Source organism: Brassica napus, chromosome C2, assembly GCF_020379485.1.
Source record: "Brassica napus cultivar Da-Ae chromosome C2, Da-Ae, whole genome shotgun sequence".
Taxonomy (NCBI): Eukaryota; Viridiplantae; Streptophyta; class Magnoliopsida; order Brassicales; family Brassicaceae; genus Brassica; species Brassica napus.
The window spans coordinates 4,169,277-4,194,610 of record NC_063445.1 but is presented as its reverse complement, the minus strand read 5'-3'; the positions used below and the strand labels follow the sequence as shown (position 1 = coordinate 4,194,610).

Sequence of the window (25,334 nt, the reverse complement as noted above, 5' to 3'; positions counted from 1 at the left end):
TGCTACTTTGGGAACAAAAACTTGGTTTAGTGCTATTTTAGTCTTTTTCTCTTAATTTTATTTTTCTCTCCAAGATTTTTATTGTTTGATTGGCTGCTTTCTCCAAGTTGTGTACCAGAATGGTGTTTAGTTAGATTTTTTCATCTATATGATAAGTCTGCTTATTCTCTGCTCCGTTCGTTAGGACTTCAGATTTTTCAATATTGATTTATTGAGCAGTCCTGGAACATCATTTGTTCTCAACTTTTACCATAAAGAGCTTTAAAAACTATAAAGTGGACAACAAATTGTTCTTAGCTTAGCTAAAAACAAAAGTTTGTTACTCGTGTGGTTAATGTTTGAGAGTTAAACGTCACTGGTAAAACATTACAACACTGTTTGATAGTATTATAATAGTGTCAATATTCAGTGCTAATAAAATTAAAAATAATTAGTTATCTTGCGTAGAAAAAATGTTTCATTAAAATTTCTATAATTTGAAGATAAAATTTGTGATTTACATGTATCATGTTTTACATCAACCCTAGTTGTTTACTTCTTTTAGACTTAAAATATTTGCAAATACTCAATTGATTTTACTATGTACTATGTACGTCGACCATCGGTATATGTGTGCAAAACATGCAAATTGTTTTTAAAACAAAATGGAAAGTAGTTGATAAAAAAAAAAACAAAATGAAAAGTAATTATACGAGTTTCATGTGGGTGGATGTTCCCCTTTGACTGCGCGGTTCACGATAACATGTTTATTACTAAGGCTGACGATAAAATCGACAATTTGCCTCCATAACAATTTATATCTTTGATTTCTTGGGGTCCCATTATAAGTTGATAACATGACTTATATTCCTGCTTGTCTCTGATACTGACTTGATCTAGTATAATTAGTGTAACTTAAGTTGATAATATGGCCTATATTCAACGGCACAAAATTAACATGGCCTATATTCAACGGAACAAATCTATTCAGACAACCATAACTTTTTACATCATATATATGGTCCACTTATTAAGATCATGTTAACTTTCATTGGCAGACTATCCTGAACCTTTGAGAAATGATCATGTTCAAATTATATATACAAGTGAAGTGAATCATTTATCCATTTATTGTTTTTGTTGTTTGTTGTGAAAGAAACACAATTATCAATTACTATCCTTCATCCTCTCCTCTATATTAATTGGTTAAAATGGCAGCAGAAAAGTAGACATTTCAACAAAAGGGGGGGGGGGGGGGGGGTCAATTATTGATGAGCTGAGTCTTTGGAATCAAGCTGTGAATGATTTTGATCGAGGAAGGAAATTAAAACAAAAGTAATGTATGAAGAGGCACTATGTCCAAAAGTGGAAGTGTCCAACGATTAGATAGTCAGGGGACCAGGGATATGCTCACCGAATGGGCTTTCTGTGACCGCAGTACGGGAGCCACGTGCATAGTGCTCAACGGTGGAGAGAGAGAAGGGGTCGTTGTCGTGAAGGTCTTCGTCTTCCACATATCTACTTGCTTCTAGTTCTTTGTTTTTGATTCGCTTTTACTTGGTGTGCTTTCGTCTCTTTATATTATTTTCTGTAATTTGTCTTTGTACGAGCTGTGGTAACAAGAGGTAGCTAAGTGTTGAAAAAGGAATTAGTTTTCGGTTTGCACAAATTGATGATGAAATTAAATGGTATTATAGCTTTCATTTGTTTAAATTAATGATTTTATTTTAATTTGTACATTTGTTTCTTCTCGTTTCAAAATATTACTTTTTGACTCACAAATAATAACTTTTTTTTTAACACAAACTCACAAATAATAACATTCTGTATTTTCAATACAAAAAGGTTAAACAGTTTTACATACTAATTCGAAATATAAACATATGGAAAAAATAATTTGCAAAAACAAAGAAAGTGATTTATTAGTAAGAAAAAAGTTTAATAGAAACTTCAATACTTTTTAAAATGTTGAATCAACATGTGTCAAAGAAAAATCTTAAGAAAGGCTGAATACTCAAGCAGTCAAGCTTGTCATATATCTCGTTGTTCAGGTCATTCAAGGCGCACGGTCCTAGAAGAGCCTACAACTGACCAAAGTAAAAGTGTTTATATAAGATGATGTTTCGCCTTCACCAGAAACCTGAAAAAAACTGCAATTACAACTGTAAAAATATTAAACAAGAAATGCCTGATCAACTTACTGAGTCCCTTGTTTGAAGAGTATGGATGCAAAACCTGCCCCCCACCCGAAAATCGTTGTTGGCTCAGGCCTCTTGTGTAAAAGAGGCGCCAGACTGGCAGATACTCTCAGACTAGGCAGCTTCACCACTTCCTGATTAGAAAACGCCTCATCAAACCTGTTTTTTAAATCACAAAATACATTTCAACTCAGTCTCTTATCACTTCCAACTCTTCAATGAAAACATACTAGCTAACTCAGTTTGTATTGTCAATGGTCAAAATAAAACACATAAACATATTAGTATCTTTGTCCGAACCAGTATTACCTATAAAACATATCACTTACAAGGGAGTTGGTATTGTTCCTTCATGAGAGATGGAGCAGTACCCCTGCCTTTGCTTGTGCTTAGGATTGGATGAACATATGATATAGATAATTCCACGGCGTTTCACTGTCTGACAAGACTCACACCTCTTCTTCACAGATGATTTCACCTTCATCGTTCCCTCACTTTTGCAAATTTTCCAAAAAACAGTATTAAAGAACGTATTAAACCTCATAATCTTGGTTAATCTGTAATCAGTCTCTAACTAGTTCCATATATTAAATCATGGTGAAGATTCAAATCAATAAGAAAGGATCAAGCAAGATACCTGATAATTTCAAGGCGACTAGGAAGAGGAAGCGATACCAAAATTGAAAATGAAAGGGTTTTAGAGTGGAGCCAAGGCATTTGCAGATTTTACTTATAATGGGCTTTTATGGGCTTTATGTTTACTTGGGTTATAATGGGCTTTTATGATCTAGGCATTCATGAGCAAGCCTAGATCATCACACGTAAGTTGTGACATTCGGAAGTTAAGTCTAGAATGTGAAACTAAGTCAAGTCATTGAGCAAAATGGCTTTGAATAAAAAAAGAGAATCAACAAGTAACAAATCTGAAGTGGTATACTACATCGATTAGTACACACAACACAGAAACAAAGTTACAACCACAAAGAACTTAATAATAAGGACAAAAGATGTCCACATTGATAATGTGTCTGGTTTTATAATCTGTTAGCTTCTAAGTGGAAAAGAAGTGTCTCCATCTCTCTCACTCTATTTGGCTTCTTGCTCCAACAACGGAATCTTCTTCCATGTCTCATCTAACCCGTTTAACTGGAGTGGCGGCAGCGAGAAGACACTGACTGTGGAGCTTTTGCTCCTGATTTCTTGCAATACACGCAAAGCAGCTATTGTACTTTTCATGTGGAGGCTCTCCATGAACTTGTGCTCTGAGAGCTCTGCTTGGATATTCTCAGACTCTGTCGCATCAGTAGGATCCTCAGATTCTTGTGTAGCTGGGAAAAACCGATCAAGAATTGCCTCGGATTCCTTTATTAGCTTGTACAACAAGTCAGTCGTGTAAAAGGGTTGCTGAAGAACTTTTTGTATGTAAGGTAAGCGCATGAGATCACCGGTTCGTTTGTCATACTTCTTCAGTATCTTAACCAATCCTGTTTAGTTTACAAAACATATCTCAACATTTGTCTCTTCCTAGAGATAAAATACAATTATGCTAAAGGACCATGATTAGATATGAAACTTGGGTTACAAGTTACCAGTGTAGTTTAAGGCACTGTAGTTCTCAAGGAGAACCATCTCTCCATGGAAATCAACAATCTCCTTCCTCATTCTCATCATCTTCTCCTTTGAGTCCTTAGCTTTTACAATCCTATCTCTCAACTCCTGTTCTTACCCCAACACACATATCAATAATGAATCAAATAAGATTCAAAATGTTCGTTATGATTAGTACCTTCAATCTGATGATGTACTCTTCCTCTTTTTCAACGAAGAAATTGTTGAACTTCTCCAACTCGTTCTCCAGCAACTGAATAAAACTGATCTCTTCTTTGGACATTCCTAGGGAACACTCGGCGTCAACTCGGAGACGTTTAGTGGGACGATCTTGAGTTGTGGAGGTGATGAGCTTGAGTCGTTTCTTGAGGTCTTTGTAAGACAAGAACTTGTCACGCCATTCAGGCAGCGTCTGCTCGATCTGGTTGCTCAGACTCTTACCGAACTTCATGCTTCTTTTTTGTTTCTTTGGGAAAACTTTAGTGTAGGGATGAAGAAGAAAGGAAGATGATGAGGTTATAATAGGTTTTAGAAGAATATTCTCAAAGGTTTCTCTTTGGAATATCCATTTTTTGTGTCTTTCTTTTGGGAGAATATCTCTTGGTTTTATTCTTTTCAATGTGGTTCTTTATTGCTAGCTGTGGGTGAGGTTATTACACATGGGCATGGTCGGTTTATAAATATCACTCACATACATCACTTTTTATTTATCAATTTTCTTACTTTATTCTGGTTTAACCAACCAGTTATGATTTTCCATTGATGAATTTTAAATTTTTTTGAACATACTAGCTATAGACTACTTGAATATGTTCTTCTATATTATAATTAGTAAACTTTAAATTATATTTTATAAAAAAACATATTTCATCAGTTCCACAATTTTTTTTAAATGATAGATTACTTATTTCTTTTGAAATTATAGTACTATAAAGAAATCATTTTTATATCATAAATTGTATGAAAAGATCAAAAATTCACTTTAGTGTAAGGGAGGAGGAAGTATAAATGTATTTTTGCAAAAAAATAAATCTTAATAAATCCAGCTCAGATTATCATGATAAAAGACATGTGGGACATTAGGTCTTAATGATCTATCTCTGTCTCCATGGTCATTTTACTAGTAATAGTTTGACGATTACCACTTTTGATTTAGATATAGTATTAAAAAGAGGTATTGCACAAATGGTTGCTAGTTTTTGCGGTCCATCATGGGAATATTCTTGCTCTTAACAATAAGAAAAGGGTATAAACCTCAGCATCTTTCTTAACTTTAAAGCATCCAAATGACAACGATATTTCGCGTCTCCATTCATACCGTTTCTCTCCCTCCATTGATGACGTTGCCTATATTTTAGTTTCTGCAAAACTTCTATGTTACTTTTCAACTTTACATCACTCATTTTTCTATCTTAAAAATATTTTACAACATTTTAAAACATTACGTAGTGGGTTTGCTGGCGTCTTAGATACTACAACTAAGATGTGGGTTGGCTAGTTTTATTTAAGGATTTTTAACAAAAGAAAACACACAATTGGTTGAGTTTCTTTTCTTGTTCAGTTTCTTACTCAAAATAAACTTTCGAGTCAAATTTGAAACTCTTATGACATAGTCATATGCTTCAAAACAAGGATGTTGTTCATTCTGACATTTTAGATTTATCCATAGGATATGATTTCTACATTGTTCTATTCAAGCTTCCTCATCTATGATTTGGTCATTATTTATTGAAGATGGCATATGAAGACATAGTCACATAGCCGAGAGACTTGATTTGCTGTTTACTAAGGCTAGATCAAAAAAGTTACTACTCTTCTTGTTTACAGGAGAATGTACCTACTCATGCGGATTTGAGCCAAACCGAATCGAGATTTTTGGTTTTTGGTTCACTTTTGGTTTTGAATTCGGTTTGGTGCGAAATGCTTTTGAAAATCAATTTGGTTATTCGTTCGGTTTGAACGAACAGAACAGTTAACCGATCTTTTAAAAATAAATAATAAATAAATAATACCAAACCAAACAAGACCAATATTAACCAAACTCAATCAAACTGAACCCCAAAAAAAATCTTGGTTAATTTTGGTAATTTAAAACCAAAATTAACTGATAGCCAAACCGTAATATTATTCAGTTTATTTCGGAATTATTTTTAAAAACTACAGTAAACTGAAAACCAAAAAAAAAAAATGACTCGGTTTGGTGTCGGAAAACCGAAGTAGCAGGCCTAAATATCATTTATTACAAAAACTGATCTCATCTTGATATTTAAAAGAAACCGAAAGAAGAAAAACATTCAAAGACTTCAATGACTAAACTTTATGAACTTTTTGTTTCAGTCACTTCCCCATTTTCGGACAACGCTTTCTTTAGCAGAGACCTGGCTGTCCTTCCATATCTCCTCTGAGCTAGCACCATTCACTTTAGAAGCTTGTCTTCCCATGAGCTTGGAGCTTAAAGAAGTCAAACCTTCTCGTGTTCCTCGCAGCGCGTACAGCAACGGGTTTAACACAAATGCAGCCATTACTTCACCTTTCGCAACTATCATATACTGCCAACCATTACACAAGCCCCCCAAAAAGAAAAAAAAATCAAACCATCAACAAACAAGTCTTTCTCTTAGTAAGGAAAACAAAACACATACCACGAAAAGTATTGCTAAGAGAGTAATGGTGATCTGTTGTGCTTCATTCCAGAAATGATCACCACTGAACCAGCCGCCGCCGCCTCCAAACCAGCCTCCTCCTCCTCCCTTGCCACCATTTCCGTCATCACCGGATTCTTCTCTCTTCTTAATCTCTTTGTCCCACTTGTCGAACTCATTTTTCTTCCCACCAAGAGCGCTTTCCAGTGCTTTACGAGCTTGCTCCTGCAAACAATCAAAAAATAAATTGAAGAGCAAAAGGGTATTAGCCACCAGGCTATGATGCTAACCTTCTCCGTCTCTAAAACACATCACTTCTCTTTTGTTCTATCAGGAACAACAAAAGGCAATCAATCATATTTGGCAAAAGAAAATGCTTGAGAAGAGATTAAGTCTTAAGCTAAAAAAGGTGTGATTATGTAATTACTAAAGGAAGTTATAGCTAAAACAAAGTAGTTCATGTTATATATATCCATAGAAAGTAGCAAAGGTAAGAAACTGTTATGCTCATATACCAATACAGCAAATCAGAGTGATAAGACTAATGCAAGGCTATAACAAAAACACAGACAGAAGAAGAACACTCAAACCCTCACGCACTCCACTTTAACTAACTCACAAAAGCCTAATCAACTGCTACATCAAGTTTTAGACTACCCTATAGCAAAGAGTTGGGCAAATGCATCCAGATTCTGTTCAAAGTCCATCAATACGAACTCTGGATCCATTTTAGATAAAGAACCACTCCTCTTATCCTGAATAATTCTCAAGTTCCAGAGTCACAAACAAAGAAAATGTTTTGTTTTTATGCGATAAAATTGAAAACCCATAAACCTTCCAGACAATTCGATTACTTCCCTATTAATCTTTAAGCAATTACTTTGAAACCCATTTTGCTTTACACACAGACAATTAAAGGGAAGTAAGTAAACTAACCTCCCTCTGGTTGCCGCCGGAGAAAAGACAAGAGAATCTGCCCTTGCATTTGGTAACTGAGGTTCTCAGAGAGAAGACATAGTTTGAGTCGAGAGTAGTCCGGCACCGGAGAAGGGACGAGGAAGAAGGAGGGTTTATCAGCAGCTGTCGAATTACGTGTCCCATCTCTTATCCTCAACCAACCACAACTAAATGCTTCTTTCTGTCTTTTAACCGATGTCTCTTTACATTTGTACTTCGCAGTTTTGTTACAGTTTGCTTTTTATCATAAAATTTTAATAACCTTTTCCTTTAAATTTATCTCATTAATTTTTTAATGACGCTATAAACATAGATTAGTACTCCTGCATTGATTTGTTTGCCTATGTCAGGTACAAGACTTTTTTTTTTGCAAATGTTTTTTTCTTTTATTCCGCTTTGTCAATTTTTGATGAAACTAAAGAGTTTGAAGGAGCTGATTGAGAATGTTTTTTCACTTCACTGCACTTGGAAATGAAACAAAGACATGAACCAAATGTACTCTCAAGAGACTCAAAAAGACATTAAGAAGAAGAAAAAAAAGATCCCTCTCACTATTAAGATCATCAATGAGTTCATCTATATCTATCATCTATATATACCTCAAACCAACCCACATTCCCTTTCCTCTTCACACTTATTCACTTCCCAACAAGAAGAAGACAGAAAGGGTATCCATCCACTCACTCTCCCAGTAACTAACTCCAATTCTCTCAATCTATGCGAAGTTCTTCGTTTTGAGGCCTGAGTTTGATGATTGTCAGATGTGGGAACACAACTAGGCATGCCATGAACAATGTGAACTGCATTCATCAAAAACATAAAACCATTTACTGTATTGTATCTACAAGAATAACGATTTATATATAAGTATGGTCTAAGAGGTCATACCAGAAGAGGGAGAGTCAAGAATCCCCATATAGGCCACAGAGCAAAGGAGAGCCTGCATTTAACAATACTTTCTCAGACTCAAAAAACTCCCGGTGGTAGTTCCTAAGATATGGGGTTTGTTTCACTTACAGGCAGAACGAAATGATGCCAAGGAGGGTGATGAAAGGCAGAGCAGAGATACTCCACAGCTCCCATTTCTCATCGAACCTCCTCATGCTCCACGACAACAAACTTTCGTAGATTATGATCACAACGTTCACACCAATTCCCAACATCCCCAAAAACAAAGGCATCCTACAAACCAAGACAAACGATTGCATTAAGTATGTTTTCAGCAAGACCCATCATCCAAAACAATGTTGAAACTGCAAAAAACTACATCAAAATCAATCTGCATTATCAAAACCACCTAAAAGGAAAGGCCTTTCCATAATTAACTCAAGGTTCATTTCATCCTACTTTGATTGATTACAATAAACCAACATAAGATCAAGAAACAATAAAAAGCTGTGACCTTTTGATCCGAGCATCGTGTAACAAGATGTAGATCATATTGGAGTGCATGTCTCCAAAATAAACGATGAACACAGCAGAGGCAATCCAAAGCACATTCTCCAGAACCTCGACCCAAGTCTTACACCTAGGACTCTCGAGGGAGAAAGGCTGGTGCCTAGAGCAAGCATCGTCCTCAAGATCATCCCCACCAGAAGCATATCCTTGGCTGTGCCTTTGCCTAATGTAGCCGCCACCACCACGCGGAGTTCCACCAGACATGATAGTATTCCCACCTACCTCCTCTGCAGCAACAGAGCCTACACAATCCCTAGAGAACCATTCCATATAAAAATTCAATCTTTCTTTTGAAATTACAAAATTATGATATCAAAAGATCTGAAGAAAGATGAATTCTCGTCGAATTCACCAGATTTTGAGAGATCGGAAACGGGAATTGAGAGCTGAGAATGAGAGAAGGAAGAGATTGAATTAACCTGAGATTGAGAGAGCTCGTGGTGGAAACCCTAAGAAGCGATCCCAATTCTCTTAACAAATGTTTGAGAAAAAGGAGGAAGCTTGAAGCTTTTAGCTTTTGGGAAGTGAAAGCGTGAGACTTGTTGTAACTGAACCGTTTTCAAAGGGTTGGGAGCTGAGACTTGACCGTACGACGTCGTATTTCGCTTCATCCCTTTTTCTATTATGTATTTTAAATTTCACAAAACCACATTCCATTGATAGATTAGAGAGGAAAGTGAAAACTGATGGATTTAGTCTTTTTTGGTATGAGTCGCACCAAAAAAAAAAAGTCTTTTTTGGTATGCCAGTTTTATTTATATATATTATATACGAAATATGGGCTAGGGATGGATTTTCCATGAACAGAGACGGCCTTAAGGCAAATCAAAGCAAACATTCGCTTGCGGTTACCAATTTCACTGGAAAGTATAGCTTTTAAAAACAGTCAATTTTTCTGAAAAATGTATAAAACCAGCCACTTTTTCTCTTCTCGATTGCGGCCTTAAGTGAATATGTTAATCTCAGGACCGGCTCTGCCTCTGAAGCTTACTGAGTCATGTTGGTTGTCTCCGGAGCTTTGAACCATGCAGCTGGGAAAAAAAGTATGACTTGGAAGCTTGGGTTCGTGCATTAGGGACTTGAAGGGAGTTCGTGTCACGCTTCAACTCTACCGACTATCAGTTTTGAAAGCTTGAGATCAGATACGGTCATAACAAAGTACATCTCTCAATGCTTTTCGCGTCATTAGTAAATATGTTCGATCTTTGTGTACTTTACTTATTTTTTAGTGCAGAGAAACGAAGACCAAGTTGTAATTTTCAAAAATATATACCTCAACTAAAATTTTATGTTATCTTTTAACCATATGTTACTCACTGGTCATATGTGTGTTCAGATTCGATTTCATTACGGGATAATCATCAGACCACAGAAAATCTGTGGCTATTATTGAGATTGGTGTCAACCTACAAACAAATATATAAACCAAATGCACATAAGTTCTTAACTACAAACAAATTGTGTAAGACCCCTAACGAAATTGGCTGGAATAACAAGAGTCGAGAGGGTCCATATATGACCGGGACATGATTTGTTGAGCATAAAATATCAGATTAGGGACCCTGAACAATTAGTGTGTTTGTCTACAGAACAAGAAAAATAAACATTTCCATCTATCTGTCTACGTATATGTATATCCCAAAAACCAATATACGTTGATTAGACTTGTTGACAAGTAAATAAAACGTTAATTTCACTTGACTCAGAACAACCCACATGGTTTGATTCTCTGTCAATCACCCTATTCATCTCCTAATCCACATTATTCAATTTGTCTCCGTTCTTATCATTGTCTTGGCGTTTGATCATACGGCTTAATTTGGTGTATATTAAAAGGGTTCTTACCCAGTGATTAAATAAATTACCAAAATTGTGACTAGCTAGAGGTAATGATTTGTTACTAGTTTTGCTCTAGTATCACCACCGAATCAATCGCTTAAACAACTATCAGAACAATGCCACATGTATAATACAATATTTATCCTTCATACCATCACGAAGCTATATTATATGCAGCTCGGCTAATTATGCCATGTGAAGCTAGATTAGTCAATATTTTGTACACCCCAAGCTAGTCCCGTTTTTCATATTATTTATCTTCTCCACAATATTTATCCTTCTCCACACCAAATTACAAGATTTTAAAGTTATATAAGAAAAAATAGTTATATGAGAAAATGTTTAAAACGTACGCATAGCATGCATTCCATTTTATTATTATAAAATAAAATTTTATATTATTATAAATTATATTTACTTCTATTCAATTGAAATATGTCTTAGAGAATATTAGAGAGGACTCATTTGTCATCCTCTGCCGCTTCCTTATAAATAACACATATGAGCCATTAAAGAGTCCCACAAACGCAAAAGACTTTAAAACATAGTAATGAATATGGCAACCGAAGAGAAACCAAAAAAGAAGAAGAGTCTCATGAGCTTCTACAAGTTCTCCACTACCACATCGAAGCAGTCACTCATAAACCCTAAATTCAAACCCAACAAAGACTCGATCCCACCATCATCACTATCGCAAGAAGATGCATCAAAACCCATAGTCCCCCGTCCAAACAAAATGCCAAACCATCTGGTGAGAGACATCTTCGAGTTAGAGACTAGTAGTAAAGAGAGAAAGAAAGGCGGTGATGGTGGTGGTGCGGCGGAGGAAGGGAGAAAATCGGTGTCTCACGTGGAGAGGGATACAACGGCGAGGATAGCCGCGGCGGCGGAGATGTTAACGGTGAGGATATTAGCGGCGGACATGCCGGGGTTTATGCAGGCACATGCGTTCAGGTGTGCGAGAACGACATTAGATAGTTTGGAGAAGTTTAGTTCCAAGCACATGGCTTTCAATCTCAAGAAGGTAACACTTCTCTTCTCTTCCTTTCTCGTGTTTCTTTTTGTTCCTTTCTCCTATTTTATCATTTGATTAAATGCAAAAGTATATCACTAGATGCGGGTTTTCATGAATAGAAAATAAAATTTGCGATGCCAAAACTTACAATATCGCTAAAATATGATATAAAAAAATGTGGATTAATAGATCTACGTACAGTCTAGTGGTTGCAATTGCATCAGAAGCATCTATTGTGTTTTCATATTGGTCATTGTGATTTGATTGGAGTGAGGTCTATGATATATACACAACAAATAACAGATATTTAAACTCATTTTGTGTGTTTAGGTTCAGCATTTGACAGTGTTTTAGAACGTCTATAAAGTTGAGCATTAAATGTGTGATATTATAGTCTTAGAATTATTGTAGACGATTAAATAGGTGGAATGGGTATACAAATTAATGAGATTAATATAGCTTCTATTGGATTTTTCGTTCAGTCCACATTTATACGAACAACTAGTCAGAAACAGGGCCGGCTGAAGACAAGGGGCAAGCAGTGCACTGGCCCAGGGCCCATTGCTGGAGGGGGCCCATAATTTTTTTTTTTTTAATGTACTAATATAGTTTTTTTTTGTAAACTATAAATCTAAAGTTTTTGTAAAACGAAATATAATAAATACGAAATTTACAAATCTAAATTTATGGAAACAAAATCTTATTTATGTTGATCTGTATAATTTTTTACCAAATTATAATTAACTAATAAAATATTATAATTAATAGTTACCGTAATGTGAGTTTATTTAGGTATCTTCATTAAGGCGTCTTCTACTCTTCTTCTCTAGTTCTCTTCTGGAAAAACTTCCCCTGCATATTTCCAGTGACGATCAGGCCTGGTGAATGGTGACGATACAACTTTAAAAAATTTCAAAATCGTTGGTTCTTCCTGGTTTCTTCAAGGGCATCGTTGATTGTTTTCTGTAAGTGATCTTTCTTATTTTGTTTACTGTCCTGTTTTTTGTTCTCTCTACACAAGCATAAATTACCAATTGATGTAAGAGAAGACCAGCCTGGAGAATACATGTGCATAAACACAGATCATTGATTTTGTTTTGGTACTGAGCAAAATATTTTTTTCTTTTCTTAAACCTCTGAGTATTGTTTTTGTTTTCTTGTTTCAGGTATCCATTTCACTTTCAGCTTCATCCAGGCTTCGTCAATTCAGTTTTTGCTTCTAAAATCCAGGTGTAATTTTCCTTTTACTTAACTTTTTGCTTGCATCATGACTTGGAACTAATTCTGGATGTCAAAAGAGGAAGAGAAAAAGACTTCGTGAATTGTTTGTTGAATCACAAAGAGGTTCTTTAGATAAATTTTTGATAAAAACAAATGCTGATGAAAATTTGAAATCTTATTGTGTGGATAATATTCCTGAATCAAATGATCATTTTGGTGATGGGATTAGTCATTTGAGTGAGCATGATAATGTGATTAATGCATCTAATGTTGAAAGTCAGAATTTTTTTGAAGAACCAAGTTATTGTCTTGATGTTTATGATCCTAGGTCCTGGGAAAGTCTTGACAACAAAATGAGAGATGTGCTAATTGAAAAAGGGCCTAAAAGAGAAATGAATCTTGTGTTTCCTTTAGATAAGTATTCTAGACATTTCTCATATAATTATTATTCTCGAAAGTTGAGTAATGGAGAAACTAGTGATAGAAATTGGTTGGTTTACTCAACATGTGGACAAAGTCTATTGCTTTTGTTGCAAATTGTTTAAATCCATTGGCTGCTCAAATATGTTAGCAAATGATGGATTTAAAGATTGGAAACATCTTAGTGAGAGGCTTAAAGATCATGAGAGAAGTATAGAACACATGACTAATATAAAAACTTGGAATGAACTAAAAGTTAGATTAGAAAAAGATCTAACAATTGATAAAGAACTCCAAAAAGAAATTGCTAAAGAAAAAGAACGTTGGAGGCTGGTCTTAACTAGAATAATTGCTATTGTGAAATTTCTTTCTAAAAGGTGCTTAGCTTTTAGAGGAAAAAATAAGAAACTTTATCAAGATAGCAATGGTAATTTCTTAGGAGCTATTGAAATGATTGCAGAATTTGATTTGATAATCCAAGATCATATTAGACGCATTCAAAATCATGAAATTCATCATCATTATCTTGGCCATAATATTCAGAATGAGTTTATTTCTCTTTTGGCTCATAATGTTCAGCTTTCCATTATTGCAAATATCAAAGAGGCAAAATACTTTTCAGTGATTCTTGATTGTACACCAGATGTGAGCCACCAAGAGCAAATGACTATAATAATAAGATGTGTGAACATGTCTGATAAAAAAGTTAGAGTAGAAGAGTATTTTTTAGAGTTTCTAAAGGTAGATGACACATCTGGTCTAGGGCTCTTTGAAAAATTATTAGATGTTCTAAAGTCTCTTACTCTTGATGTTGATAATGTGAGGGGTCAAAGTTATGACAATGGTTCTAATATGAAAGGAAAACATCAAGGTGTTCAAAGACGATTGCTTGATATAAACTCAAAAGCTTTGTATATGCCATGTGCTTGTCATAGTCTTAATCTTGTGGTTAGTGATATGGCTCATTCATGTTTGAAAGCTATTTCTTTCTTTGGAGTTGTGCAACGCATATATACTCTGTTTTCTAGTTCTACAAAGAGATGGAAAATTTTACTTGACCATGTTCCTTTTTTTACAGTGAAATCATTATCTAATACTCGTTGGGAAAGCCGAATTAATAGCGTGAAAGCTATCAGATTTCAAGCTTTGCAAGTAAGGTCAGCTTTATTAGAATTGTATGAATCATGTGAAGATGCTATGACAAAAAGTGATGCTGAAAGTTTAATTATGGCATTGATAATTTTGAATTTTTACTTGGCATGGTCATTTGGTATGAAATTTTGTTTGCTATTAACTCGGCCAGTAAGAACTTACAGTCTAAATCTATGTGCATTGACAATGCTTTAAAACAACTTGAAGGTGTTCTGCTGTTTTTTGAAAAATATAGAAATGAAGGGTTTAATTCTAGCTTGAAAATAGCTCAAAATATTGCTCATGAGATGGATGTTGATCCTGTTTTTCCAAATAAGCGTCGTGTCTTTAGGAAAAAGCAATTTGATGAAACTGATTCAGGTGAACAAGTACAATTATCAGGTGAGGATGCTTTTAGAGTTGACTATTTTTTTGTTGTTGTGGACATGGCAATAACTTCGGTGAAGAACAGGTTTGATCAAATGATGAATTTTAAAAGTGTTTTTGGGTTTTTATTCGATTCTTTGAGATTAAAAGTGTTAGATGAAAGTGAACTTCGAACTCATTGCACAAACTTTTACAATACTTTTTCTAATGGTGATTCTTTTGATGTTGATTTGAATGATCTTTTTTTCTGAATTGAGAATGTTGCAAACGACTTTACCAGGTGTATCTATAGAACCTAGTGAAGTTCTAGAGTTTGTTGAAAGTGTAGGCTGTTATCCAAATGTTTCAATTGCTTATAGAATTCTTTTGACTATACCTGTGACTGTAGCTTCAGCAGAGAGGAGCTTTTCAAAATTAAAGTTGTTGAAAAATTATTTAAGATCTTCAATGTCTCAAGAAAGATTGAATGGTTTAGCTATTTTATTTATTGAAAAGAATATCTTAGAAAGCATTGATTTTGAAACTGTCATACATGATTTTGCATCGAGTAAAGCTCGAAAAAACTGTTTCTTATGATTGCATTTCTTTTTAGGATGACTACTGTTTTTTTTTTTTTCAGATTTGCGGGAAGATGTTTTGAAGGTTTTTGTCGAAACAAATGATCTCATTCTCGAGAAAAAAGAAGCTATAAGAAGAACAAAGTTTTATTTTATTTTATTTTATGGTTTGTACTTGTCTTTTCAAACGAAAACGATTTTATTTTACCTTGTACCTATAATATCAACATTTCAATTTTATATGTAAAAGGGTCCATTTTTTTATTTTGCCCCAGGGTCCCTAAAATGTTTGAGCCGGCCCTGGTCAGAAAACTCATTTTCAACACCAAACATCTAAAATGAATACAAAGTATGAGGGGGAAAGAGACACATCATGCCGCTTAACCAATTCCTTTTTCATATCAATCAAATGACTGGTGTCTCCATGAGCTGCAAAAAAAAAAATTTAATGTGGGTGAATAAATAATGTTTGGTCCTCAAAAAAACCATGCGGTACTCTTTCACTCTTATCCCTTTGTTATTTTCAACTTATTTTGGATCCTTCTTTTGTTGTTCCACGTTAAGGAACGCTGTGCTTTGACTATAAGCTCTCTTGGCAATTATTTTTGTTGACAATTAGTAAATAGAAGAATGATTTTTATAACTATGTACACTAAAAAGTGTACAAAACAAATATTCTGCTAAAGATGTTTCCTATCATGAACATTCAAATGTATAACATAATGGTGGAACAACTGAAGAACTAGCATCGAAATCATATTTCAAAATATCACAAAATGCTAGAAGCTTTGTTATAGAAAATAAACATTCTTTTGGTCAACAACTTAAAAAAAAAATTAAGTGCACATACAAAGAAAAGACATAGCAAGAATGATCTGAAAGCCTTTTCAAAAAAAAAAAAAGATTTTAAAACCGTGAAGACCAATTAATTAACTGATGGATCGAGTTGCATTTTAGAAACATATCATGTCAATGATGAAGAACAAAGTTACGAAAGATGTTCAGTTAATTAACTGAATTACATAAGAGAAGATGCGAAGGTTTATGATTCATTCATGCATGTTGTATATACAAACATAATAAATAGGTTGTAATGTAAGTGAGATATGAAAAACAAAATGCAGGAATTTGACAAAGGGTATGGACCAGCATGGCATTGCATAGTGGGGTCAAGTTTCGGGTCATTCGTAACACATTCCACAGGTTGTTTTCTTTATTTCTCAATGGACAAACTCTACATTCTCCTCTTTAAAACCAAAGTTCGTTCTACCTCTCCCCATTGATTTTCTTTCTTTCTTAGTCGTTGTATTATTATATTTGTTTTATTTTCTTCCTTGTAGGATGTAACTTGTACCAATCATATTGAAAAGGCTTACTGTAGATTCCTACCCTTTATTTTACTGTAATGTATTGTACTGTTATTAAAAGAGTTGGAAGAAGGATTTGAACCCTAGTTTTATTTGTGGGTTGAGTTTGTTTGGATTATATGTATATGAGCGTACGTCCAACAAAAGAAAATCAACTCGGAAGATCTTATTCCTTGAAAGATTGAAATAATGTGATTAAGATTCCGGAAATGTAAGAACTAACGAAAGGCTATAGGTGAGCAAGAGTGGAGCTAAATATTACGGCTAATGATATACTAGTTATTGGGGACAAATCCTTTCTAGGAGACAGCTTGACGTAAGCATAGACAAGCCTCACTGGGTTCAGTTATGAATGAGACTTTGTTATTATAGTTATAAAAAAAACCTTTGCCTATATATCGATCCCTCTCCCGTGCGCATTCAGAATATACCACTCAAACTATTTGGTCTTCGACTTTAGCATAATAATGACTAATTCCATATAACGGATCTGCAAAAAGTAAAAAAAAACACTCGTTTATCAGGATAACATGCAAACCTTTTTTTTGAAATATAAATTTTATTCAATCCGATAAAAGGCGATTCAGATGCCCGATTTGAAAAAAAATTCCAAATCAATGTATTACAAACTACTTTCGCCCATCCACTAAACTCGATACATTCCACTAGTTCGTTTTTTAAATTCATACCGATTGACGTTCTCAACCATCAACAATGACCACATAAAAGTGAAATTCTTCTCGTTGCCAAAAAAATAGGAAAAAACAAAGAGCAAACATAACTTACTGCCTGTTTCTTTGATTTGTCCTAACTGTCGCAATGACCCAATGGACATGCGCTACGCGAGTTTAAATTATTCATTTCAAAACCAAAGGAGTAGCTAATCCTTTTTGTAACTCCGGTTTGGCAAACCGGCCTCTCATTCTAATTAATAGGTAAGATTCGGTTCACATAAAAAAGTGGTTAACGAAGAAGGCCCAACCCACTTGCATCTCTCTCGAGACTTGTTTTGTTATTCCATCCTCGCTCGCTCACTCCTCTCTCAAATCCTCTTCGCATCGCATCCCTCAGGTTTGTTTGTGTTTGATCCCAACGTAGATCGTCTTAGAGTGATGATGAATCAAATCAAAACCGATTGCTAGCTTTCTGTTCGTGTTTGAGATTGGGGAACTGATTGATATGTTATTGTGCTTATGTCGAATTTGACTTTGAAAAAAAAAATCCCCAATTGAAATCCTTTTGATTTCGATTATAATGATTAGTAATAATAAATGATTGCAGGGTGGATAAAATGGCAGCATCAGGGTTCCAAGCGTTCTTGAACAGTCCGGTTGGACCTAAAACAACCCATTTCTGGGGTCCTATCGCTAACTGGGGCTTTGTTGCTGCTGTACGTCTTCTTCTTCTTTTTATCAATCAAACCACTGTGGATGGATTCACTCTTTGTCGTTTTGAATTTTTGATTTTGAACAACTAATAGGGTTTGGTGGATATGCAAAAGCCCCCTGAGATGATCTCTGGAAACATGACCTCAGGTAAGAAATATTATTATTATGAAGAAGGGTTTATTAGCTAAGCTAAGCCTCTCTCTCATTACATTTGTTTTGTTACAGCCATGTGCATTTACTCTGCATTGTTCATGAGATTTGCATGGATGGTGCAGCCACGCAACTATTTACTACTTGCCTGCCATGCTTCCAATGAGACTGTTCAGCTCTATCAGCTCTCGCGTTGGGCTAGATCCCAAGGGTAAGTTCTATAACATCTCACACAGAACCATATATGATATATATATTCAGCTAATAAACAAACAAGTTTTACTTTTAGAGACGAAGCCAGTATGATGCAATATGCTTGTACAGTTTCTAGCTTTAGCCTTGTGTTTCTAGCTTATTCTGAAAATCATCTAAACGTGCTTAATGACAGGTATCTATCCTCAACTAAAGAAGAGGAGAAACCGGCTCAGTAAAGCTTTCTTCAACCCCTGCTTCCGATGATCAACGGATCATCAGCATATCAGTTCTTGGAAATTAATGAATCCTTGATCCATCTATTTTTCATTTTCCTTTGAAACGTGTTTGTCTTCTGTCCCCAACCTATGGATGATTTACTTGTTGGATCCTTCATTGACATATATCTCTTTTGTTTGAAATAAGTATACCGCTTGTAATAAAATTTGGGACCAGTCGCAAAGTCCACATTTCGTCTTCATATGTTTTATAAGAGTTTATTATAAATTCCATTTTGATAGTACATGAAATAACATAATAATAAAATTCTTTAACAAACATAATAACAGTACCCTCTGGCCTCTGCAATTCAAAATAGGCAATCAACAGCAACAGTTTGATTTCTCTAAAAGCATCATTGTTGTAACTTTCTTTCTAGCTACAGATTTGAGAGAGAGACACCAGGTTGTTGCTTTGAGTGAACATTGCCAGAACCCTGATCCACCCATGTTGAGATCAGGTGATGAGCTATGGCAGTTGGACCCGGGATGAACATAGGAGCGAGCTCACCGCTCTCCACATTGAAATCAGTTGACAGACTCTGGTTTCTCTCCACACCTTTACACATCTGCTCTATCTTTGAAGCCGCTGTTCTTTGCGCCTTCCTGTATTCCGCAAACGACACTGCTTTCTTCACATCTTCTCTACTGTGCCATTGAGCATCTGCCGCAACATTAAACAAAAGGTCAACGTGATGAAATGTTGAGAAACTCTGAGCAGGAAGTGGAAGTCACTCTACCTTCTAACTCTTCCTTGTCTACGTTTATGTCAAGAGTCTTGGCGAAAGCAAAGAACCCAACCATCAACTGGCAGGGCATGCAACTTGGTCCAACTGCGATTTAAGACAAGCATATCCTCGTTTCTAAAGCATTTTTTGGCATTAGAAACAAAAGTTCCTAAACTAAGTCAACTTACCAGGCCAAGGCTGAGAGCTGTGATAGACAACTTCTCCTACTTCAATGCCAGTCTCTTCCCATGTCTCTCGCCTCACAGCCTCTTCTAAGCTCTCCCCTGGCTATCAGAATCATCATATATAATAACATACACACAACAGAGAAGGCTTGTCTGCTTTCATTCATACCTCAATAAACCCAGCTAAACAACTCCACATCCTCGGCACAAACCTCGCTTGCCTACTCAAAAGCGCGCGGTCATTCTCTCGATCAATAACCAACATTATAACAACCGGGTCAACCCGGGGATAAACCCGCTTTTTGCAAGCCTCGTTAGAACACTGCTTTCTTCTCCCAGCTTCCTTCGGAACAGTTGAACCTCCACAAGCTCCACAAAAGAGTGAGACTTTGTGCCATTCAAGCAACGCTCTCGCCTGTCATTATCATCATAACAATACATAATCTCAATATTAAAGGAGGAGACTTTAAAAAGAAGATACTTTCAACATACATGTCCTGCAATAGCTAACTCATCCATAGCGCGTTGATCCTCCCAATCAGCAGCCACCATTAACGTCCTAACCTCGACGAAACAGAGCTTCCTACTCGCTAACTCCAAAACGACGCCGTGTTCTTCTTGAGACGACACGTCGACCGCCCAGTATACTAAATCTTCCTCCACCTTGGGTCCTAAATACACGAGCGAGTTCTCGTCGAGATCAACCCCGCGAGTCGCTAACAGAGCCTTGCAATCGGATAAGCTGATCCATCCCAGATGCCAGAGAGGCGTCGTGTCTCCGCCGCTGGAGAAGACCAGTGGGCGGCCTTTGCTAAAGGGGAGGACTTTGAAATCGGGGGAAGGCGTGGGGTGATTGGGGATTGAAGGGATTAGGGATTTTAGGGATTTGAAAGCGGAGGAAGGTGAGAAGGAGTCGGTGGATTTTGGGGTTTTGGATCTTAAGGGGTTGCCTGCGTACGCGTGGGTTCTTAGGTTCATCGTGAGAGTGTTGTTAGTCCGTTCGGCTAAGTTCTAGAGTTTACAGATCTGAAGAGAATGTGATACGAAGAAGAAGAAGAAGAAGAGAGAAACAGAGCATCTCTGTTTTCTTTCTTCTCCCCCGCGCTTGATGAGAAACGATGACTCCGACGAGTCTGTTCCTCACACGTGTCGAGCTATTTCTCTCACACGTGTCGAATTTGCAATCAGTTAACCGCGCGCAAACCGACGGAGATATTTTAATTTATTATTTAAATACAACCATACAAGTCTCTTTTTTTTTTTGAACAACCCATACAAATCTCTCAAAGACTAGTTATATAATGCTTTGATGTTATACATCTTAAAGTGAAAATACGAAGGATCCAATCCAAATCAATGAAACTCTCAAGAGTTTGAAGGGGTTAATTTAGTGACATAAGTGAAAAGCCTTTTCAACCTTGGAGGCCGAGGTTGGATGTTAACCAAGCGCACAACTCATCCATCTCCTGTGGGATGGTGTAGTGACCAAGTCCACTATAGGCTTTGAACGTTGTCTTCTTAAACCCATGTGATATCAAGGCCTCTGAAGATTTCTCCCCAAACTTGTACGGCACCACATCATCACCTGGAAAACCAAACATAATCTTCAAAATGTAACCCTTCTTTTACTTGTATCGTGATGAAACATTTTCAAAGTTTTCAAGGGTAATATTACCTTTTCCATGGCAAACTAAAATTGGTAAGGACGCAGCTCGATTCTTGATCTGTTCCTCTTCTAGTTTGCCAGCCAGTGTCCTTTGAAACAAAGGATAATAAACATACCAAAGTCATTCAAATATCCAGTTAATTTATAAAAAAAGTTCTTAAACTAGAAGAACGTTTAGGGACAAAGAGGAAACTTTACTTAACACAAGGAAGCCAACCGCTTAAGCCTATGGCTGTGCTTAAATTGATAGGGTAAGGATTGCCATTTCCATATTTACCGACTGCAAAACAAGTCGCTGAGTATAGAGACGTCCCCGCACCCATGCTGAACCCTCCAACACCTAACTTAACTTTGAGCAATGAAATATAACACACTTCTTTAGAAAAATGAATTTCAAAAATAATGTCTCTCTCTATATTTGAACTTTTACTGTTCAGTTACAACAATGTACCATACATCAAAGTTCTAATTGTCTTGCTTACTAGATCTTTTTACTATTTAAGTAACCACATGGAGGAGAACAAAGAGGCGAGTTTGCAAGGAAAACTTACTGTCAGAAGGCTCATTCGACAACAAATTTGCAACATGTGCGGCAGCCACGTCCAGTCCTTCTACATCATCAGGTCCATCTTCATTGATGCCCACAACATCAAACCCTGCATATAATTACAGAAGCAACTCATCAAACCCTCCCTCTCTATTTCGATTAGTACTACTTTCCACTAACCAGAATGTAAGACTGCGTGCTATGTAGCAAAATAACTTACAAGCTGTGGAGGGAAAACCACCAAATAAACTTATAGGTTGAGAAGGAGCAGTCGGGCATATCCATTTGATCTACAACACAGATAAAAAGATGAGTTAGTATTGATAAAGGTAAAGTAATAGGAACATGATTAAGGCAACTGCTGAGGATCACCTAAAGCTTATAACTCACATTGGGAAGGGGAAGGGTCTCCAAAAGCTGAGACCAGCTGCAGTCAGGTTAAAAATAAAAAAAATAGACTTAAGGTCTTGACTGCCAAATTTTTAAACTGACTGAATCATTCAGAAAAGGCTTTGGATCTAGACTATGATGCTAAATAATATTCCAAATTGAAAAACCAGTGGCAGACATACCTAGAGCCATTGTCGCCAAGACCATGTAACCAGACAATAGTAGCTTGGTGTTTCCCTTTGGGCCTAACCACATGAGTTTTCCCAAACTCTACCGCTCTTCCTAAAATTCTTCCTGAAATAACTGAGAGTTAATTTTGTTCTATGTTTCTTCATTTTGAACTCACACAAAAGAGGAATATACTAACCTGAACCAAGTGCAGCACCAGAGATACTCATTTCGGATAACAAGCAATGCTGAGAAGAAGCACTTGGGGAAAGCAACACAGTCTAGTTCAGACCAATATCAAAACGATATATTACAGAAGTAGATGAAGAAAGTATTGGTGAAAGTCACAGGACAAAACAGAAATAGATGTTACCTGAGACCGTGCCTCGGCTATAGTTTATCGACGGAGAAGTCTAAGGAAGCCAGTGGCTCAGCAGCAGCCAGCAAGCAACCCATTAAACTTTTGATATGGCTTGCACTTACATTTTTCTTAGCGCCCCCACTATTAATTAGTTCTTTTCACTTTTATCCCCATCCTTTTGTTTTGATCCAGTCTGTCCCATAACAATAGAATTTGGGAGATTCGGTTTACTTTTGAACCAACCAAACTTGGTTAAGGCTTTACAATCCTAATTCCTAGGATTGTACTTTCTGGTGTTATGCTTCTGTCTTGGTGTTCGGTTTTTGGTTCACTTCGGTTCGATATAGAAATTGTTTGGTTATTTATGAAATTAGTTTGGTTTTGTTTCTTTATTTCGGTTTTCAGTTTGGATACAATGTTAGAAAGGAACCAACTAATATTCTACAAATTTTTGGATCTAATTCGGTATCGGTTTTTAAGATAATGATTCTCAGTTCGGTTTCGGTTTATTTAATTGAAAGGTAATTTATTTGAAACAATCAAATCTATTTTGTTCAATGCTGGTTATAAATTGTGCTTATTTTACATATTGATTTTGAGTTGGACTTTAGCTTGGTAGAATCACTATTTCATTTCAGATGCGAGATAGCTTCCAGTTAAAACCATAACCTTGTGTTCAATCCTATTAATAAACTGTCTGATTATTACATACCAAATGAACAAAACCAAAACTCTACCGTGGAGAAATGGGAGATATGATACTAGAACAAATAGACGGCAAACGAAAATTCCTTTCCCTCTGAATATGCAACCTCGGTACCTCCACAACACGTCGCACACCAGTAGTTGCATCATCATCATCGCCCGCAGCCAAAAGATCGACCACAACAAGCTGCGAATCCGGCGGCTCACTCACCGGAACTCTCCCTTCAAGCATCTCAATCACCATAGCCATATCAGGCCTATTCTTAGCCTTCTCCTGTATACACCAAAGAGCCACACACACCAGCTTCATCACTTGCCCTTCATCACCTGCCTCCACCCGTTCATCTACAATCTCCATTACCTTTCTTTCTCTCATCTTCTGGTTCACTATCCTCGGAAAGTACTCCAGCTTCTTCTTCTTGCTCTTCTTGTTCGTGTTTTTGTTTGTCTCCTCGACCTCTACCTTCATAATACTCCTCCTCCCTCCGATCATCTCAAGCAACACGATCCCATAGCTGTAAACGTCAGACTTTTCAGAGATACCGTGTTCAAGAAGCCACTCCGGGGCTAGGTATCCGCACGTGCCGCGAATCTCCGTCACAACTCGGCTCTCGTCTCTAGCGATCAGCTTTGAGAGTCCGAAGTCCGTAACCACCGCTCTGTAGTTTTCATCGAGGAGAATATTCTCTGGCTTCACGTCAAGATGCAAGATCTTTGACCTACAGTCATGGTGAAGATAAGCTAGGGCTTTCGCTACATCGACAGCGACTTGGTACCTTTGGTCCCACGTCAAGCATCCTCTTGATCTCCGGTTCCGGAAGATCCAGACGTCGAGAGACGAGTTAGGTATGTACGCGTAGACGAGGAACCTCTGGCGATTCACGGACGAGTAACCGTAGAGACGAACTAGATTCTTGTGCTGCACGGAAGCTATGGCGGCCACCTCTGACCTAAACTCTCTTTCTCCTTTCTCCTCTCCTTCGATTCTCTTCACGGCCACTTGGCTTCCGTCTTTGAGGACTCCTTTGAAGACGGACCCCGACCCGCCTTTTCCGATCTGGATCCGGAACCCGTCGGTGGCTTCTTCGAGATCCTCGAGCTTGAACTTGGTCGGGACTCCGGCGACTTTCCGGAGGAAGCTGTACTCGATCCGGAGCTCTCTGCCTTCGGAGACGTACTTTGACACTAGGATCTTCCTCTCTCTGTTGTAGCGGCGGCGGATTACGAGGAAACAGATCACGGCGAGGATCAGGGAGATGTCGACGCCGGCGATGAGGTAAAACGTTTTGGAGAGTTTTAGAGTAACTCTGGCGGTGATTATGACGGTGAGGAGGGCTATGATGGATATGGTGGCGATTATGTTTGCTTTCTTGTCCTCCATTACAGGCTTTAGAGCTTGTCTGACTTCATTTGAGCATCTCGTGAGCTGAATTCACAAGGAGGAAGGCAATATTTTAAATAAAATATATTAAAAAGACACAACAGGTTGTATCTTATTGTGTTTTTTTTTCTTGTGTTGAATTGAATTATATTTTTAAGTTGTTTGTCTGCAATTGAGATTCCGTGTTTTTAAATAATATTTTATTTTTAATTTGTAATATCAAAAGCAAAAAAGAGTTGTTGGACTCATGGCCAATTGGAATATTTTTGGTTAAACAAATATTATAAAGTTATATTTTATATAGAGACGTATATTGTACAATGTACAACTATAAGTTAGGTTTGTCATAAATTATCTTAAATGAGTCATTGTCTAACATGTGCAAGTTGTGGTAGGTTATATTGTTCAATTTTAAG

At 36.6% G+C, this 25,334-nt stretch overlaps 9 protein-coding genes across 16 annotated transcripts; 2 read left to right on the top strand and 7 right to left on the bottom strand.

The window, feature by feature from the left end:
• Positions 1 to 1,791: 1,791 nt before the first annotated feature.
• LOC106379198 lies at positions 1,792 to 2,916 on the bottom strand. 2 transcript variants are annotated; one of them, XM_013819204.3, is made up of 4 exons: positions 2,815 to 2,916; positions 2,507 to 2,671; positions 2,181 to 2,336; positions 1,792 to 2,119 (listed from the first exon to the last, which is right to left on the bottom strand). In XM_013819204.3, exons 1-4 carry the CDS (start codon positions 2,892 to 2,894, stop codon positions 2,086 to 2,088), a joined length of 435 nt encoding a protein of 144 aa, XP_013674658.2. In that variant the 5' UTR covers positions 2,895 to 2,916; the 3' UTR covers positions 1,792 to 2,085. The 2 variants fall into 2 exon arrangements, with proteins under 2 accessions (XP_013674658.2, XP_013674659.2); XM_013819205.3 differs by having other exon boundaries at positions 1,792 to 2,066.
• A 135-nt stretch (positions 2,917 to 3,051) lies between these two features.
• On the bottom strand, positions 3,052 to 5,120 carry LOC106379199 (SPX domain-containing protein 1). The gene is made up of 3 exons (XM_013819206.3): positions 3,964 to 5,120; positions 3,767 to 3,893; positions 3,052 to 3,661 (listed from the first exon to the last, which is right to left on the bottom strand). Exons 1-3 carry the CDS (start codon positions 4,234 to 4,236, stop codon positions 3,264 to 3,266), a joined length of 798 nt encoding a protein of 265 aa, XP_013674660.1. The 5' UTR covers positions 4,237 to 5,120; the 3' UTR covers positions 3,052 to 3,263.
• A 770-nt stretch (positions 5,121 to 5,890) lies between these two features.
• BNAA02G04720D lies at positions 5,891 to 7,605 on the bottom strand. Its single transcript, XM_013820534.3, has 3 exons — positions 7,364 to 7,605; positions 6,428 to 6,652; positions 5,891 to 6,334 (listed from the first exon to the last, which is right to left on the bottom strand). Exons 1-3 carry the CDS (start codon positions 7,526 to 7,528, stop codon positions 6,119 to 6,121), a joined length of 606 nt encoding a protein of 201 aa, XP_013675988.1. The 5' UTR covers positions 7,529 to 7,605; the 3' UTR covers positions 5,891 to 6,118.
• A 216-nt stretch (positions 7,606 to 7,821) lies between these two features.
• Positions 7,822 to 9,510, bottom strand: BNAA02G04710D. Of its 2 annotated transcripts, none has more exons than XM_013820536.3 (5): positions 9,262 to 9,510; positions 8,787 to 9,095; positions 8,402 to 8,566; positions 8,273 to 8,324; positions 7,822 to 8,184 (listed from the first exon to the last, which is right to left on the bottom strand). In XM_013820536.3, exons 2-5 carry the CDS (start codon positions 9,044 to 9,046, stop codon positions 8,095 to 8,097), a joined length of 567 nt encoding a protein of 188 aa, XP_013675990.1. In that variant the 5' UTR covers positions 9,047 to 9,095; positions 9,262 to 9,510; the 3' UTR covers positions 7,822 to 8,094. The 2 variants fall into 2 exon arrangements, with proteins under 2 accessions (XP_013675990.1, XP_013675991.1); XM_013820537.3 differs by having other exon boundaries at positions 8,787 to 9,084; positions 9,262 to 9,477.
• Positions 9,511 to 10,828: 1,318 nt separating this feature from the next.
• LOC125575020 lies at positions 10,829 to 16,865 on the top strand. 2 transcript variants are annotated; one of them, XM_048746497.1, is made up of 3 exons: positions 10,829 to 11,705; positions 12,179 to 12,200; positions 15,716 to 16,345. In XM_048746497.1, the coding sequence occupies exons 1-3, from the start codon at positions 11,232 to 11,234 to the stop codon at positions 15,823 to 15,825; spliced, it is 606 nt and encodes a 201-aa protein (XP_048602454.1). In that variant the 5' UTR covers positions 10,829 to 11,231; the 3' UTR covers positions 15,826 to 16,345. The 2 variants fall into 2 exon arrangements, with proteins under 2 accessions (XP_048602454.1, XP_048602453.1); XM_048746496.1 differs by lacking the exons at positions 12,179 to 12,200; positions 15,716 to 16,345 and adding an exon at positions 16,537 to 16,865 and having other exon boundaries at positions 11,081 to 11,705.
• An 834-nt stretch (positions 16,866 to 17,699) lies between these two features.
• LOC106380716 (mitochondrial pyruvate carrier 1) lies at positions 17,700 to 18,990 on the top strand. 2 transcript variants are annotated; one of them, XM_048746498.1, is made up of 5 exons: positions 17,768 to 17,850; positions 18,062 to 18,169; positions 18,260 to 18,314; positions 18,393 to 18,528; positions 18,706 to 18,990. In XM_048746498.1, the coding sequence occupies exons 2-5, from the start codon at positions 18,071 to 18,073 to the stop codon at positions 18,746 to 18,748; spliced, it is 333 nt and encodes a 110-aa protein (XP_048602455.1). In that variant the 5' UTR covers positions 17,768 to 17,850; positions 18,062 to 18,070; the 3' UTR covers positions 18,749 to 18,990. The 2 variants fall into 2 exon arrangements, with proteins under 2 accessions (XP_013675993.2, XP_048602455.1); XM_013820539.3 differs by lacking the exon at positions 18,706 to 18,990 and having other exon boundaries at positions 17,700 to 17,850; positions 18,061 to 18,169; positions 18,393 to 18,532.
• A 2-nt stretch (positions 18,991 to 18,992) lies between these two features.
• On the bottom strand, positions 18,993 to 20,943 carry LOC106380715 (nudix hydrolase 19, chloroplastic). The gene is given in 7 exon segments (XM_013820538.3): positions 18,993 to 19,451; positions 19,528 to 19,620; positions 19,704 to 19,803; positions 19,870 to 20,115; positions 20,193 to 20,711; positions 20,714 to 20,854; positions 20,938 to 20,943. Coding segments are annotated over 7 exon segments (1,389 nt in total). The 3' UTR covers positions 18,993 to 19,167.
• LOC106377773 (acyl-protein thioesterase 2) lies at positions 20,935 to 22,968 on the bottom strand. Of its 4 annotated transcripts, none has more exons than XM_048746494.1 (9): positions 22,845 to 22,968; positions 22,671 to 22,752; positions 22,486 to 22,597; positions 22,304 to 22,340; positions 22,155 to 22,203; positions 21,918 to 22,022; positions 21,565 to 21,715; positions 21,376 to 21,455; positions 20,935 to 21,285 (listed from the first exon to the last, which is right to left on the bottom strand). In XM_048746494.1, the coding sequence occupies exons 2-9, from the start codon at positions 22,699 to 22,701 to the stop codon at positions 21,113 to 21,115; spliced, it is 738 nt and encodes a 245-aa protein (XP_048602451.1). In that variant the 5' UTR covers positions 22,702 to 22,752; positions 22,845 to 22,968; the 3' UTR covers positions 20,935 to 21,112. The 4 variants fall into 4 exon arrangements, with proteins under 4 accessions (XP_048602451.1, XP_013673473.2, XP_048602452.1 ...); XM_013818019.3 differs by having other exon boundaries at positions 22,134 to 22,203; positions 22,845 to 22,965; XM_048746495.1 differs by having other exon boundaries at positions 22,671 to 22,732; positions 22,845 to 22,955.
• A 520-nt stretch (positions 22,969 to 23,488) lies between these two features.
• On the bottom strand, positions 23,489 to 25,198 carry LOC106380718 (probable receptor-like protein kinase At5g20050). The gene has a single exon (XM_013820540.3). The coding sequence runs from the start codon at positions 24,916 to 24,918 to the stop codon at positions 23,566 to 23,568; it is 1,353 nt and encodes a 450-aa protein (XP_013675994.1). The 5' UTR covers positions 24,919 to 25,198; the 3' UTR covers positions 23,489 to 23,565.
• Positions 25,199 to 25,334: the final 136 nt, after the last annotated feature.

Coding starts and splice junctions, on each gene's coding strand:
- LOC106379198 (XM_013819204.3), bottom strand. CDS start 2,894: ATGCCTTGGCTCCACTCTAAAACCCTTTCATTTTCAATTTTGGTATCG. Junction 2,672..2,814: donor AGTCGCCTTGAAATTATCAG/GTATCTTGCTTG, acceptor AATTTGCAAAAG/TGAGGGAACGATGAAGGTGA. Junction 2,120..2,180: donor CTCTTCAAACAAGGGACTCA/GTAAGTTGATCA, acceptor AGTTTTTTTCAG/GTTTCTGGTGAAGGCGAAAC.
- LOC106379199 (XM_013819206.3), bottom strand. CDS start 4,236: ATGAAGTTCGGTAAGAGTCTGAGCAACCAGATCGAGCAGACGCTGCCT. Junction 3,894..3,963: donor AGTACATCATCAGATTGAAG/GTACTAATCATA, acceptor GGGTAAGAACAG/GAGTTGAGAGATAGGATTGT. Junction 3,662..3,766: donor CAGTGCCTTAAACTACACTG/GTAACTTGTAAC, acceptor TAAACTAAACAG/GATTGGTTAAGATACTGAAG.
- BNAA02G04720D (XM_013820534.3), bottom strand. CDS start 7,528: ATGGGACACGTAATTCGACAGCTGCTGATAAACCCTCCTTCTTCCTCG. Junction 6,653..7,363: donor CCGGCGGCAACCAGAGGGAG/GTTAGTTTACTT, acceptor GATTGTTTGCAG/GAGCAAGCTCGTAAAGCACT. Junction 6,335..6,427: donor TCTTAGCAATACTTTTCGTG/GTATGTGTTTTG, acceptor AATGGTTGGCAG/TATATGATAGTTGCGAAAGG.
- BNAA02G04710D (XM_013820536.3), bottom strand. CDS start 9,046: ATGTCTGGTGGAACTCCGCGTGGTGGTGGCGGCTACATTAGGCAAAGG. Junction 8,567..8,786: donor CACGATGCTCGGATCAAAAG/GTCACAGCTTTT, acceptor CTTGGTTTGTAG/GATGCCTTTGTTTTTGGGGA. Junction 8,325..8,401: donor GGCATCATTTCGTTCTGCCT/GTAAGTGAAACA, acceptor TGTTAAATGCAG/GCTCTCCTTTGCTCTGTGGC.
- LOC125575020 (XM_048746496.1), top strand. CDS start 11,232: ATGAATATGGCAACCGAAGAGAAACCAAAAAAGAAGAAGAGTCTCATG. Junction 11,706..16,536: donor TGGCTTTCAATCTCAAGAAG/GTAACACTTCTC, acceptor AACAAAATGCAG/GAATTTGACAAAGGGTATGG.
- LOC106380716 (XM_048746498.1), top strand. CDS start 18,071: ATGGCAGCATCAGGGTTCCAAGCGTTCTTGAACAGTCCGGTTGGACCT. Junction 18,170..18,259: donor ACTGGGGCTTTGTTGCTGCT/GTACGTCTTCTT, acceptor AACAACTAATAG/GGTTTGGTGGATATGCAAAA. Junction 18,529..18,705: donor CGTTGGGCTAGATCCCAAGG/GTAAGTTCTATA, acceptor GCTTAATGACAG/GTATCTATCCTCAACTAAAG.
- LOC106377773 (XM_013818019.3), bottom strand. CDS start 22,701: ATGAGTATCTCTGGTGCTGCACTTGGTTCAG. Junction 22,598..22,670: donor TGGTGCTGCACTTGGTTCAG/GTTAGTATATTC, acceptor CAGTTATTTCAG/GAAGAATTTTAGGAAGAGCG. Junction 21,716..21,917: donor GTCGAATGAGCCTTCTGACA/GTAAGTTTTCCT, acceptor CATTGCTCAAAG/TTAAGTTAGGTGTTGGAGGG.
- LOC106380718 (XM_013820540.3), bottom strand. CDS start 24,918: ATGGAGGACAAGAAAGCAAACATAATCGCCACCATATCCATCATAGCC.